Source organism: Salvia splendens, chromosome 5, assembly GCF_004379255.2.
Source record: "Salvia splendens isolate huo1 chromosome 5, SspV2, whole genome shotgun sequence".
Lineage (NCBI taxonomy): Eukaryota > Viridiplantae > Streptophyta > Magnoliopsida > Lamiales > Lamiaceae > Salvia > Salvia splendens.
The window spans coordinates 13,135,096-13,149,462 of record NC_056036.1 but is presented as its reverse complement, the minus strand read 5'-3'; the positions used below and the strand labels follow the sequence as shown (position 1 = coordinate 13,149,462).

General features: G+C 35.8%; 2 protein-coding genes and 1 pseudogene across 4 annotated transcripts; all 3 read left to right on the top strand.

The window, feature by feature from the left end:
* The first annotated feature begins 5,098 nt into the window (after positions 1–5,098).
* Positions 5,099–6,714, top strand: LOC121802850 (1-aminocyclopropane-1-carboxylate oxidase homolog 1-like). Its single transcript, XM_042202547.1, has 3 exons — positions 5,099–5,680; positions 5,883–6,207; positions 6,274–6,714. Exons 1-3 carry the CDS (start codon positions 5,157–5,159, stop codon positions 6,523–6,525), a joined length of 1,101 nt encoding a protein of 366 aa, XP_042058481.1. The 5' UTR covers positions 5,099–5,156; the 3' UTR covers positions 6,526–6,714.
* A 291-nt stretch (positions 6,715–7,005) lies between these two features.
* LOC121803234 lies at positions 7,006–8,746 on the top strand (annotated as a pseudogene).
* Positions 8,747–9,684: 938 nt separating this feature from the next.
* Positions 9,685–14,134, top strand: LOC121802103 (elongator complex protein 5-like). 3 transcript variants are annotated; one of them, XM_042201673.1, is made up of 10 exons: positions 9,685–9,823; positions 10,121–10,362; positions 10,483–10,572; positions 10,672–10,838; positions 10,939–10,985; positions 11,400–11,469; positions 12,318–12,538; positions 12,657–12,746; positions 12,938–13,013; positions 13,157–13,579. In XM_042201673.1, exons 2-10 carry the CDS (start codon positions 10,196–10,198, stop codon positions 13,336–13,338), a joined length of 1,110 nt encoding a protein of 369 aa, XP_042057607.1. In that variant the 5' UTR covers positions 9,685–9,823; positions 10,121–10,195; the 3' UTR covers positions 13,339–13,579. The 3 variants fall into 3 exon arrangements, 2 of the variants coding, with proteins under 2 accessions (XP_042057607.1, XP_042057608.1); XR_006050730.1 differs by lacking the exon at positions 9,685–9,823 and adding an exon at positions 13,648–14,134 and having other exon boundaries at positions 9,970–10,362; positions 13,157–13,515; XM_042201674.1 differs by lacking the exons at positions 9,685–9,823; positions 10,939–10,985 and having other exon boundaries at positions 9,970–10,362; positions 10,672–10,807.
* The last annotated feature ends 233 nt before the right edge of the window (positions 14,135–14,367 follow it).

The window sequence follows — 14,367 nt, the reverse complement described above, 5'->3', positions numbered from 1 at the left end:
CGCTGGGCGGTCGGCTGGGCGGTCCGTTCGGCGCTATTGCAGCGCCCGGATCGCCCAGCGCACCGCCTAGCGCGAAAAAATAAATTTTTTTTTTTCGAAACACTATATATACGCGCTTTGTTCGTCATTTTCATTCGCACCACTTGTTTTAACGAGTACTCTCTCTATCTTAATTTCTGTTCAAGATCAACAACGCAAAATGAGTAATGCTGGTGGTAGTAGTGGTGGTAGCGGAGGGGATGCTGAGGAGTACGAACGTGGGATGTCCAATGCATTGCTGATATCATGTATTATCATGTACAACATGATTGTCGAAGATGAAGGTAGCGAACTGACCAATTGGGTCAACGACGATAATGAAGCCGGTCCAAGCCACGGCGTGGCTGCCCCCAACGTACGGAGTGGGGTACCTCACGATGAAGCCGGCCTCTTACAAGCACACGCCGACATGCGCCAAACGGCGGCTCATATTCGACTCCAAAAGGATTTAATTGAAGAGTTATGGGCACGGAGGATTGACCGCCATTAGTTTTTTTTAATTATGTAATTTTTTTAATTAATGTACTTTTATATTTTATTAATATTAGTGAATTTTCTTGTTTTTGTGTCGTAAATTTAATTCCGTATATTGTGTGATTTTTAATTATTTCATTTTGTATATATTTGTTAATAATGATGTGGATAGTATGTGGCTGGGCTATTGCTGGGCTATTTGCTTGTTTTGATGATGTGGCAGGAGGATTTTTAGTGCTGATGATGTGGCAGTGACTGGGCTATGGCTGAGCTATTACTGGACTATTCCTATTATGGATGGCCTAATGGAAGCACTGGTGGAACTCAATTTAAATTTACTATGTGATTTATCTCTAACTTCAAATCAATTATTCATGTGCTTTGCTGTCAAAGTGCTCACGCCTGTCCTTATATCTTACCAACTATTCATGTGCTTCGCTGTCAAAGTGCTCACGCCTGTCCTTATATCTTACTTATGGAGTGGAGTAGTATACTCATTTTTTTTCTTTGTATCTTACTTATAGAGTATTAATTACTTTCTTCATTCCTTGTTAATCGAGTCGTTTTCCTATTTTGAAAAGTTTTAAGATAATTGAGTCATTTTTATTTTTAGCAAAAAATAACCATCTCTTTTACTTTATTATATTTTACTTTATTCATCATTCACTTAGGGCATGTTCGGTTGGAAAGATAAAATAATAATGAGATTCAATATAGGATAAGATAAGATGGGTCTTGTCTTGGACTAAATTAGTATTACTAAATTTTATATTGATGTTCGGTTGAAGAGACTATGTCCAAGACATAATATTAGTTAAAAGTTCTATTAATCAAACTAATATAAAAATTATCATTAATTAAGCTTATTTATTATAAAATTTACAACACAATTTAAATCTATTCATTATTTGATACAGTAAATAAATATTAATTAATTATATATTTAATAAAATATGAATAAAAAACTTATTTAATTATTATAGAGAGAGAAAGATGTTGATTTGACCGACACAAAATGCTACTTTCTCTCTCTATGCACACATAAGCTTGTTTTCTTCTATTTTCACCTTCTCTCCCATTATTCACCTTGTTCTCTGCTTCCTGGACAGCCTCACATCCAATAATTCGCCATCGCCAAGAATGTGAGGAAATGAGTGGGGAGGAAGAAAAAATATAGTTGGGACTAATTAGTCGGAGGGGTAGGAGCCGGATGGATAGTCGTGTGATAACAGTCACAAAACATCACAGCGCAGGCGGGCCAAGACGGGCCTAGATAGTTTTGTCATGGGCCGAGTCGTGGGGGTAAAAGTAACCGAACGGCAGATTAGTGGGGCTGGAGAGAAGAAGTCCTGGGTTATCCCTCCAACCGAACGGGGGCATAACATACTATTCTTAATCTCGTGTTCAAAGTCAATGCCTCTATTAACATTTAACAACGAAGTATCTCTTTTCGGTATTAAGAAAATAAAAGAGAATCTAAATTTTAGTATGATTGTCGTCTGTCGAAGTAGGTAAGAGATTGAAAAATTAGTTTTAATTAATAAAGTAGGAGCGGAGAGAAATTGTGGATCACAGTTTGGGTATAATTATGGTTACATAGAATAACTCGCGTGCCACAATAACATATTGTAGACAGTAAGTTATTGTGCTTCCTATTTATTGAATTTTCATTTTAATAGAATTCTTTATTGAAATTGAACATCTTAGCAAGTAGATAATCCATTAAAATGAGAGGAGAAAATATGTAATGAATATAATTAGTTTTATATACAATAGTCACTTTATATATATTAAAATGATCAAATTTTAATTAGTTTCATAAAATTTAAAAATAACATTTTTTTTAATTATGTACCAAATGACATTGTTTGTTAAGAAAAGAAAATACATAAAAGAACGGAAAAAAAGAAAAAGAAAAGAGACTTACTCCCTCCGTTTCATAGTAGTGGAGACATTTCTTTCCGTCACGGAAATTAAGAAAAATTGTTTTAGATGATTTAAGTAAAGGAAGAATAAAGTGTAACGTCCCACTTTTCGAACCCTAAGACGATTTCATTTATATCTTTGATTGCCGCAATTAAATGACGAATTGTTATGTGATTTCCTTGGTGACCTAATTTTGATTTGACCGAGTCAAATTCTTTGATTTTATGACGTGTCTTTTAAATAATTGATGCGGGATGAATTATATTGCGGTGAATTATTTTTCCTAAGGGTGAGTGAGATTTAATAGGATCATAAATAATTATCTTGCCCGGGAAAGGAAATACTTGAAATCTAAGCAGTCGAGGTGAGCTTTCTTAAATAAGGACGATGTCCTAAGTATTTTACCGATGAGAATGAAATTGTGTTTATCATGCCTTGTTTGGTTTTAACGTGCCTATCTGATGTGGCTTTTGCCACTATTATTTAAATCGAATTCTGGTCCTCGTAGAGCCGCAAACTCTACTTGGATTAGTGTACACCAATGGTAGACCGTGTGTCAGCGTACTGGTTGGCCGGTCTAGTGACCTGGTTTGCGGCCGCATTCCTTGTCATGTATGTGCGGATATAGCTAACGTCTATGTGAAAATGACTGATCAGTCGACTTTTTACAATGGGAAATGGTTTTGAGTGCCTCGGGCCTTTCTAAAGCTAAACCCCGATGGTTACTTACGTATGGCATGATAGATAAATAATAATTTTTATGAAAATGTTTTCGGCATAAGTCCACTGAGTATCTTTATAGTACTCAGCCCTGCATGTGTTTTCCTTACGTGCAGGTTGAGCGGCGGCGAGAGGTTGGTGGTGTTGAGCAAGTAACCTGAAGAATTAAATGTTTATCTTTGAATTATGGGTGTCGTTGTGTCTTCACACATGACGTCACTCTTTCTCTTGGTCGTTTTCCGCTGCGATATTTCTTTTACTTATTAGTTGTTGGGCCGAACTTAAATTTGTCCGGTTATTATTTTCTTGTGATTCTGTTGGATAATGTCAAACTCTTAATCGTTTCCTTTGAGTATTAATTGCCGGCCCAACTCATTATTTAAACCCGAGTCCCCTTCTTGTTTTATACTTAATTGTTCATTTAGTATGTCGGTCAAACCTCCTTGATGAAACCCTAACCTATTTTCCTTGTTATATTTAAGTCCGTTTAAGTTGCGATCGCCGCATTTATTATACCCTAGAAGGGCGGTCGTGACATAAAGTAAGAAAGGAAAAAAGATAGAGAGATGAAGAGAGAATAAAGTAAGAAAAAAGTAAAGTAAGTGAGAAGAAATGTGTTGACTTTTACGAAAAAGGAAAATGACTCCATTATTATAGAATGTACCAAATTAGCAAAATGACTCAACTACAATGGAACGAAGGGAGTATATTAGTAATAAACAATATTTTAATCCTCATCAAACGACGTCAAATACAGCGTTGGAAAAATTATCCACACGACTGTTACCCTATTTCTAATTATTTATTCAACTGATACTTCTTTTAGTTTAATAATTCCTTTTATTGAAATTTGGACATGTGACATATAGTTGGATGCCTTTTAATTATCTGATAAGTAATTGATGTTTTGCATGACTCGAGAGATGAACTTTTTCACACGAACATAAGAATTATTAATACTGAATCAATAATAAGTAAGAATGTTTGAGAGTAAATATGAAAACCTTGTGAGGTCATAAGAGCTTTTAAGAGTTAGTAAATTCTCATGACTCGTAATAGGTTCAAGACTACGATCAACAATATAATGAGAGTTGACGATGAAGTGCAACTCAATTGGTAAGATGCTTCCTCTCTAAATTCTAATCAGTAAGTCAATAATTCAAGTTATCATAATAAATGAAAAATGATTTATTTGATCATTCTAGCAGAACCCGATCATAATTGGAGTGTTGATCGGTTAGAAATGTTTATTGATTGGTTAGAAATGTTTATTTATAATGGAGCAACGTTATAAAATATACTCCCTCATCCATGAAAAATAGTCTCATTTTTGCTAATTTAGAATGTTCAAAAAAAATAGTTCCTTGTTAAAAATAGAAAATTTCTCTCTTATACTTTACTCACTTTATCACCTTTCTCCCACACATTACCTACTTTTTTCCATATCACTCTTACTTTACCTATTTTTTTTCTTCTCTTCTTTTACCAATTTCTCATTAAAATCTACATCGTCCACAAATAAGACTATATTTTTGTGGATGAAGGGAGTAATTATTTTATAATACATCCATTATCCATATAAATGGAACCATGAGTAAGTCATGCATCACTTTCATATAAAATCAAAAGGATAAATATTTCAACTGATCTGATCTGATCTGATCGTCCCCCAAATTTGGCGGTCAACAACTCATAGTCAGTTTAAATAAATCGAGATGTATTATTAAATTCAATTTAGACATGTGATAAACTCATAATAGCCAAAATATATATGCTAAGTTAGCTGTTGCATTAATTAAGTCCATATTTCCCTGAATCTTCAACCAAGTGTGATATATACATTAAGATTTAAGGAAAAGTAAACTATGTAATTAATTAAATATAATCCATTCCCTGGCTGTCCCCACACCTCAGGCCATCTTCTATATTAGTACTACAATGCAATTCGTAAAACTAAACAATAAAAACCATAGATAAGAGCAAAAAGCAAGAAGAAAATGGCAGATTCATCAGCTATCGATGAGCGAATTGAAATGTTGAAAGCTTTCGACGAAACACAAGCCGGCGTCAAAGGCCTCAACGACGCAGGCCTCTTCAAACTTCCAGAAATCTTTGTGAGGCCACCGGAGGAGGTGGCCGCGGAGCTGACACACGAAAAGGCTCGAGTAGAAGTTGAAATTCCCGTGATCGATCTGAGCGGCGTGGAAGAGGCCGGAAGGCGAAAGCAGATCGTTGAACAAGTGAGAAGTGCTGCTGAGACATGGGGATTTTTCCAAGTGGTGAATCACGGGATCCCTCTCTCTGTTCTTGATGGAATGATCGATGGCGTCCGCGCTTTCATCGATCAGGATGTCGACGAGAAGAAGAAGTACTATTCGCGGGATATAACCAGAAGCGTCCGATATAACAGCAACTATGATCTGTTTGAGTCCAAAACTGCAAGCTGGAGGGATACGTTGAGCATTTCGGTTAACTCTGCCTCTCATCTCCTCAATCCTATGGACTTGCCCCCTGTTTGCAGGTATCATTGTCGATCCAATATTAGTTTGATATTGTCTGCTTTGGGCCAAAACCCCCCACACAGATTTATTTTTTAGTCACAACACTACACTACTTATATATTGTACTCCATATTGCCACTTTCTCGCAACCCAACAATCCAGTGTGTATAGTTAGTATATGTTTAAACATATTAACATTGTGACATGTTTCATGATTTGTAGATATTCAACAGTTGAATACTCAAAACATGTGGAAAAGTTGGGAAATTTTGTGTTGGGGCTATTATCTGAGGCCCTTGGACTAAAAACTGAATTCTTGAGAGACATGGAATGTTTAAAAGGGCATCGTCTCCATTGCCACTACTATCCAGCATGCCCTGAGCCTGAGCTTGCGATCGGATTGATGAAACATTCGGATAGTGGATTCCTCACAATTCTTCTACAAAATCAACTTGTTAGCGGACTCCAGGTTCTGTATGAAGGTCGGTGGATTGATATACAACCAGTTCAAGGAGCTTTAGTCATAAACATTGGTGATCTTCTTCAGGTATTTATATTAGTGGAATAATAACTTTTACATTGCAATTTTCACTGATCATTATGTTTGAATTAGTTGGTGTCGAATGGGAAATTCAGAAGCAGTGAGCATAGAGCGATAGCAAATCGCACCGGTCCAAGAATTTCTGTGGGCTGTTTTTTCTCTGGACCTATAACTAACTCGAACAAGATCTATGGCCCTATCGTCCAACTCATTACACAAGAAAATCCTGCACTTTATAAAGAGATTGTGCTTTCTGAATACCTAATGAAGTTCCTCTCTACTGGACTCGACAACTATCGTGCTCTTGATTATTACAAGCTCTGAACATGCTTGCTAATGGATAAAGAAAGCCTCAACCCCTCAACTTATATATATATGTGTGTGGAGTACCTGTAATATAGTACTATGATCTTTGTAATATTTCAATAATGTTGTTAATAAGAATTAAGAAATGAGGGTGCAGCAATAGTGTAAAAAAGACGTTTAGTACTGTATTAATTCGGTGAATTTCAGATTTTGAGCCATAAAGATGTTGTAATTTAGTTTGATGAATGGATATTATATTGGAAATATAATAAACAGAGAAAACGAAATATGATAAAAACTATAACTACATAGAAGAATCCCACACTCAATAGAATAAACTTTATATACCCAACAGAAAATTTGTTAAATAGTCGCGCACATATTGTTCCCTAGCAAAAATCTAAAAAAAGAGAGCATATCTCATTTCACCATAATATTCTTACATCACACGGAACAGGATGCCAACTGCAATATGCAACAAGAATCGAGACCCTTTTATTCTTTCCCCCTCTTGGCTCTTGTTATATGTATGGTGCGTATGTTACAATATGAGGCAAGTACAAGACAAGACGAGCCATGTCCGCGTTGGTCTCTTTCAAGCCTCACATGCTCATGGTTCTGTCTCAGATAGGCTATACTGTGATGTATATCATCGCTGAAGCTTCCTTCAACCATGGGATGGATCCCTCCGTCTATGTCACTTACAGGCACATCGTAGCCACTCTTGTTATGCTGCCTTTCGCCTATTTTATGGAGAGGTAGAAAAACTAGGCCAAAGTTGACAAAGGCTATATTCGTTGAGATTTTCGTACTTTCTCTACTCGGGTGAGGATCAAAATGGCAGATTAATCCATACAATAAACATAATTAAGTTGTTCGCCGTGGTTGCTGCAGGGTGAGTTTAACTCTTAAACATGTATTTCACAAGTTTGAAGTACACATCTCCAACACTGCTGGCATGTATGGTCAATACCATAGCTTCCTTGACATTCATACTAGCAATTATACTCAGGTAAATACTTTCAACATATATACATGTGTAATGTAGAAATTAATATGGCCTAACACGGATTGATTTATGGGCAGATTGGAGGTTGTAAACATCCGTAGCCCCCGTGGGATTGCAAAAATCCTAGGTACAGGGGTGTCGTTGGCAGGTGTGATGACGACGACATTATATAAAGGAGGTTCACTCAGAAAAATAGGAGATGCACTCATTCATATAAATGGAAGCACATCAGTTGTTGACGAGAATTGGTTGAAAGGCTCACTTCTTGTAGTTGCAAGCTGCATAACATGGTCCATTTGGTACATCATGCAGGTAAGCATACTTTCTAAATATTTTGACAATTTATAAACTAGAATGAATATTCTTATTCTGTGAAAGTTGATTATGAATTATGAATTATGCTGTAGGCATATACTTTGAAACGGTATCCAGCGCAGCTGTCTCTAACAACATGGATGAATGCTGTTGGAGCAGCACAGTCTGCTCTATACACGGCCGTCGTACAACATGAACGATCTGCATGGACTATTGGCTTCGACATTGATCTCTGGTCTACCTTATATGGTGTAAGGCTCTATTATTTTGCCAATTATTCTCCGATAACATTTTCTAGTGTAATGGAGCAGGGAGTAGTCATTTCGGGCGTGGTGACCTATGTGCAGCTGTGGTGCATGGAAGCGAAGGGACCCGTCTTTGTCACTCTCTTTAATCCCCTTTCCACACTGCTAGTTGCGCTTCTCTCCTATTTTGTTCTTGGTGAAAACCTATATGTTGGAAGGTCAGATCTCAAAATTTTAATCTAATCTTCTCTAGGTTTAAATTTTAAAACAAGGGAAAAAGTTATAGTAGTACTAAGTGATTAGCTCTGTTTTTGCAGCATAATCGGTGGTGGTGTTGTAGTAATTGGACTATATTTGCTTTTATGGGGTAAACAACATGATGAATCACAAAGGAAAGAGACTGAAGATTCCAAGGCACCAATCTTCTCACAAGAGGAAATTAATTTCAAAGGAGAAGCATAGATGTGAGGTGGATCCAAAGAATACTTCAGCATCAAGAAAAGAATGACACAAATTCTAATATCATATTGCAGAGTAGCATAGATGTTTTGCTAGGCATGTTCCGCTTGTTTAATTCAAGGAAGTGTCTTAGAAGAATGAACTTTGAATAGTATACATAATTTGTAAAATGAGCCGGAATTCTTAGTCACAAACATACTAATTAATACGGCAAATTGGGACTCCGCGGACATCGGAAGTATTTTTTTTCTTGTTCTTTTTGGTTTATCCCAACTAAAATGACCAATTGCTAAAATTGGAAACATTTTTATCTTAATTTATTCATCTCTCTTACTTTACTCTCTTCACTTAACACACAAAATAAAGTTACACAAAATCTCGTGCTGCCCAAGGAAGAGGTCATCTTCCTTAGGACAGAGAGAATACTTTTTTAACAACGGGTATCACAACCACATCGTAGGTTTCGGTTCGGCAGGATCGCGAACGGCTGATTTTAAGTCCTGAACGAGCTATGTGTGAAATCTACACCTTTATCAATATCTCTCTTGATTTTTTTATTTCCTTATTATGCCTTAGAATTAGTATTGATTTTTTTGATCGAATTCCTCCATAACCAAAAATCATCAAAGGTGCATATATGTTTTGTAGGACCAAAATATTTTTTGAGACAAATTTAGGGGTAAATACATAACTTATACAAAATATTTCACATTTATTTCATATTAATACAAAAAGTTTGAAGTTTACATAAATCATACAAAAAATTTCATTCGTGTTTCAATTTAATATATTTCGTTATTTTTGTTTGGATGTCGTTAACTCTTTGTGTATGTGAAGTGCAAAATGTTTCATAATTGTTTCATGTTAGTACAAAAAAATTTATAATTGTTTTATATGGTAAAAAAATTTCATCATTGTTTTATGGTTGATGCATCACATAAGTACAAAGTTAACGCCGTTTACATAAAAATAACTGAGTGTACTAAACTGAAACACGAAGGAAATATTTATATGATTTATGTAAACTTCAAACTTTTGTACTGATATGAAACAAAATAAAATATTTTGTATGAATGACGTATTTATCCCACAAATTTATAAAACTACATCTGGACGTTGGTCTATATAAAATAAAAATAAGAAGGGTCACATTTAGTTAGTTCACTTGAAAAACTCCTCTATGAAGTCGTAAATAAATAAAAAAACCTTTAGCCCACCTTCTTTTTAATACTCCTCCTTAGCCGCTTCGTCTTCATCTTCTTCCTTGCAGCGAGTTGTTTTCTTCGTGGTAAGTTTTTCTTTTTCAATTCTTCTTGTTTCACTTTCTCACTTTCGAAATACAAAACAATTATGGCCTTCTGTGCAATTTTGAAAAGTTTTTGGGTTTGTGAAGAGTGCACATACCTAAAGGTGCGTTTGGTTTGTAGTGTACTATTGAAAAAATGCAAAATGCGTTTTGCGTCATTTGAAGCTTCTATGAAATATCATGAATCTCATATCCCACTGTCATTCTTTGATGATTCCAAACTATACCACGTTTCTAATTTCTGTGTGATATCATTCCCTTTCCTCGATTTCGCTGTAGACGCTTTAAACCCTCAAACCAGGGTTTAAACATTCCATTTTAGCACACTATCTCCAGCTTCCGCGGCGGCGGAACATGGCCGAATGGATTTGCAGGACGCTGCGAGACGGCGGCTTAGAAGGGGAGCATGCCCCCGCTCTCACCATCAACGACACAATCACCTGCTCCTTAGGTTCCTTTGTCTTCGATCACATCCTCTCTCAGCTTTCCTCCTTCATTCACTCCCAAAAATCTCAATCAAGGTCACTCCAAACCTAAAAATCATCTCTTTGATTCATTATTAATCCTATGCATATGCGTGTCATTTGCAATTTTTTCCTCGTCCTGAGATTGTGCAATTGCTTGATTTCCTGTTTCGGCAGTGGCATTGTGTTGGTTGCATTTTCGCGGAGTCCTTTGTACTATGAACAATTGCTGAAGAGCAAAGGATACAACGTCTCTGCAAGTACATGGTTTGAATTTTGATTCATTTTTCCTTGTATTTATCTATAATTTGGGAATTTGATGAATTATTGATAAGATTGTGCTGTCCTTGTTTGGAACTGTTCTAGGTTTAAGGTTTTGGACTGTTATACGGATCCTTTGGGTTGGAAGAGCAAGCTCGCGAATAGTGGGATAATTGCCAACGACTCTCTTGGATCTTCCGTGACAGCTAAATTGTGTAAAAATGTTAAGGACTTGGATGAGGTATTGTCATTGGTTCTTCATCAAGGAAAAGGTATTCATATTGCATGACTATTTATTTGCTGTTTTTCTAAGGTGTAATGTAAATAGCTGGTTCTTGCTATAACACCATGTTGTTCAATTTGGTGTGGCAGAATTGTCGGTAGATGGGAAAGGAAGGTTCATGGTTGCCATAGATTCGGTAAATATGGATAATGGAATGGAATAGCTTTGTAATGCTGAAATTTTATGCATATACCACAACTTTTGACATGTATCAATGTACAGAAAAATGCAATATTTTGGTTCTATAATGTATTGCTGCCATTATGTCAGAGTAACATTTTCAAATCAAATTCCTTTTCAACATTGAGATCTCTTACTCAACCAACTGTGATACCCTAAAATGGTAAAAGAGTTTCACACATATAGTGGAGCATTTTTCTTGATTTCATTCATTTGGAGTTGTTTGCCTTAAGATGAGGTGCAGAAACAAGTAGGGTGGGAGCCCAGGAGGGTTTCCTCTCATATAAATTTAAGAATATCAGTTAATCAACATGATATTTCCCACTAACTTATGCTTGAATTTTGGACTTGCTTGTGATTCTGTTATCAGGTTAGTGAGATGCTAAGACATGCATCAGTTTCGTCAGTTGCATCACTCTTAAGCGAACTTAGGAGTCATGGTATGTAATTTTCTCCTTTGTAACTAGTTAGAACAATCAATTTGATCTATACTGATGTTTCTGTGTCCTACCTGAATCATTTGTATTTATAGCACAAGTTAATTTAATTTTCAAGTTGGAGCAAATTTACAGTCATAAAGCATAGGTTCGAAAAAAACTACTTTTGTATAGGAGTTTAATCACATATCCATAAAATCTCTATAATAACCATTGCTTGTGATTAGTAGACTTAATCTCAAGCAATCTTTTTTATTTGGTATCTTTTTCACAAATTTCAGAATTTGTCTCTGTGAAATGGCAACTAAGACGGCAGGTTAATGTTGTGATCAAACAAAACTAAAATACTACTATAAGCTAATTCCATGCTAACTTCTTTATACTCTAAACTTCTACACCTTAACAGCATATTTGAACTATTAAATGTAACCCTGTAACACCAGGTAAACCAAAATTCACTAGAATTAGAAGGCTTAATTTGTCAGGTGGGGGTTAGGTGAGTGTGTAAGGGAAGCTGGTGGCGTTATGCAAGTGAAAGGTGGTCTTACCTCCATTTTGGAGTGCAAGTACTCACCCTTCGTGAGTTGTAACATCATCATTTGGTTGCATTGGCTCATAAATGCAAAGGTGATCCTTTGTGTTATCATGATAGAATGATGATATGTTGTAGCTTTGTTTCCACTAACAGAGTCCTAACAAGGGAGAAATGCGTTGGTATTATTTTTTTGAGACAAGCTATTGGCACTTGGATAAATTGACTCCTGTGTTGCATGGCCTTATTTTAATTCCTTGTTGCTTGATCATAAATCCAATACAAATACCTTCTAACTTTTTTTATTTTTTATTACAAGGCCAAGTTTCTAGCTTATTCTGGTTAATACATTCGGATCTTCATGAGACCCGGGCTACTGCTGCTCTTGAGTATATATCGTCTATGAAGGCTACTGTAATAGTTCAACCAATGGATGGACTGAGGGGAAATTCTGCGTGCCTCTCCTTGATGGAAAATAACTTGAAAAGAGGAAAATTCAATGTGCACGTTAAACGTCGAAATGGGCGTGTTAAAACTATGGTACACCCCCCCCCCCCCACAATCATATATCGGCATATGTGTTTTATTTTAGATATTTGAGCACTTCAAATCTCTAATCTCTATTGTACTTAAACTACAAATAACTATTTTCTGTTAGGTTGAAGAGCTCTATGTTGAGAATTCAACCATCAATTTTGCACCCTTTTCTACGGAAGGCGAAGTAATTTCTCAAAGCCTTGTGCCTAAGGTAAGTCGATTGCTTTTCGCTTATAAATTATTATACAGTACCCTAGGCACAATGTTCATGAAGTTGCCTTTACTAATTAGCTAGTAATAATGTACTCATACAGATTACTAATGCAGGCCAGCATATAACTAAGGAATAATACAAGTGATTTGTAGATGTTCATATGAAAAATAAAGGGTTTCTCTTTTCAGGTCCAGTTCAATTTACAGTTGTCTGAAAAGGAGCAAAATGACCGAGCAAAAGTGATCCTTCCATTTGAGCACCAAGGTACTGATTTATCTTGAATTTGTAAATGATTCGTAATGTCATTCCTTTATTAGACTTAGCTTCATAAAACTAGGGGAAGGTGAATCTGTTAAGCCTTCAGTTTGTTTTTATTTTTACAGTCACCAAAATGTTTTGCTTCACAGGCGATGGCAAAAACATTCAAATATATGATGGTAGGAAATCTCTCAATGAGAGCAAAGGTGACAGTGAACAAACTTGTTTAGAGAAGGAAGATTCTGGCAGGGGGGAGATAATCTATTTTCGTGATTCAGACGACGAGATGCCTGATTCAGATGAGGACCCTGATGATGATTTGGATATATAATTCAGATTAGGATAACTAGAGCCTTAAATTCCTGATTTGGATATATAATTCAGATTAGGATAAACTAGAGCCTTAAATTGTGTGTTTTCTTCTTATGGTGATATTTGAAATCATATACGCTGGTTGCAGATGCTGTATTAGTCAATCCACTTTTGGCATTGAATAATACTCCTATATGTAAGATTCGAATGCTTCTCTGTTTCGAAAATTACAATCTGGAAATAATTTTATGTTTGTTCCATCTTTTTGTGAGTTGGAATTCCTATTTGTTTTATGCATTTTGTTTGTTTGTTTGTTTGTTTGTTACAGGAACAAGTTTTGGGTTATCAATTTAAGAAGTACGTATGATTTGAAGTAGGTACTATCCTATGTGAACTTACGACAGGGCAAAGTTGAAGACTTTCTTTGGGGATACAAGATTCTGACACTTTTGCCATGAAGGATCTGTCTCTCACTAAAGTCAGTATAAATTGCCATTGACTTTTCCCATACTCCAATCTTGCCTTTGATGATTTTGCTGAAGTGTAGAGTGAAAATGAAAGAGTGGTGGGGTTATGATTATTGGAGATATGTGTGGATGAATTTCCTTCCAATCTGATTTCATTTTAAAATTACACATGCCGTGGCGTTGATTTAGCTTGTTGAACATTTCCTTACATCCTCACCATCGCCAGCTCTGGATACCAGTTGATACGACTCAAATTTGAATGTAGAGAATTGAAAGGAAATTGTATTGATATGAACGAATAGTAACCGGTACAAGAGAAGAATATATACACTCAGTCAACAAAAATTATGATACAGTGCAGACATGTACATGGTTTGGAATCATAACTTATACATAAGTTCAAATGAGTGATACAATTATCAATCAATTAGACAGCTAAGTGCAAAAAGAACTTTTTTTGCAAAAAAAATTCTAATCTAGTTTGGTAGCTGATTTATAGAGTGTTTTTTTTTCAACACCCAGTAGTTATTCTCCAGGCTGGAAAACCTTGAAATAAGTAAATGCATCCTTTATTTTGTCTA

Bases quoted from the DNA above. Each gene is read 5' to 3' on its own strand.
- LOC121802850 (XM_042202547.1), top strand. From the start codon at position 5,157: ATGGCAGATTCATCAGCTATCGATGAGCGAATTGAAATGTTGAAAGCT. The intron at 5,681-5,882 runs GTATCATTGTCG...CATGATTTGTAG, and splicing joins GACTTGCCCCCTGTTTGCAG to ATATTCAACAGTTGAATACT. The intron at 6,208-6,273 runs GTATTTATATTA...TGTTTGAATTAG, and splicing joins ACATTGGTGATCTTCTTCAG to TTGGTGTCGAATGGGAAATT.
- LOC121802103 (XM_042201673.1), top strand. From the start codon at position 10,196: ATGGCCGAATGGATTTGCAGGACGCTGCGAGACGGCGGCTTAGAAGGG. The intron at 10,363-10,482 runs GTCACTCCAAAC...CTGTTTCGGCAG, and splicing joins TCCCAAAAATCTCAATCAAG to TGGCATTGTGTTGGTTGCAT. The intron at 12,747-12,937 runs GTAAGTCGATTG...TTCTCTTTTCAG, and splicing joins CTCAAAGCCTTGTGCCTAAG to GTCCAGTTCAATTTACAGTT.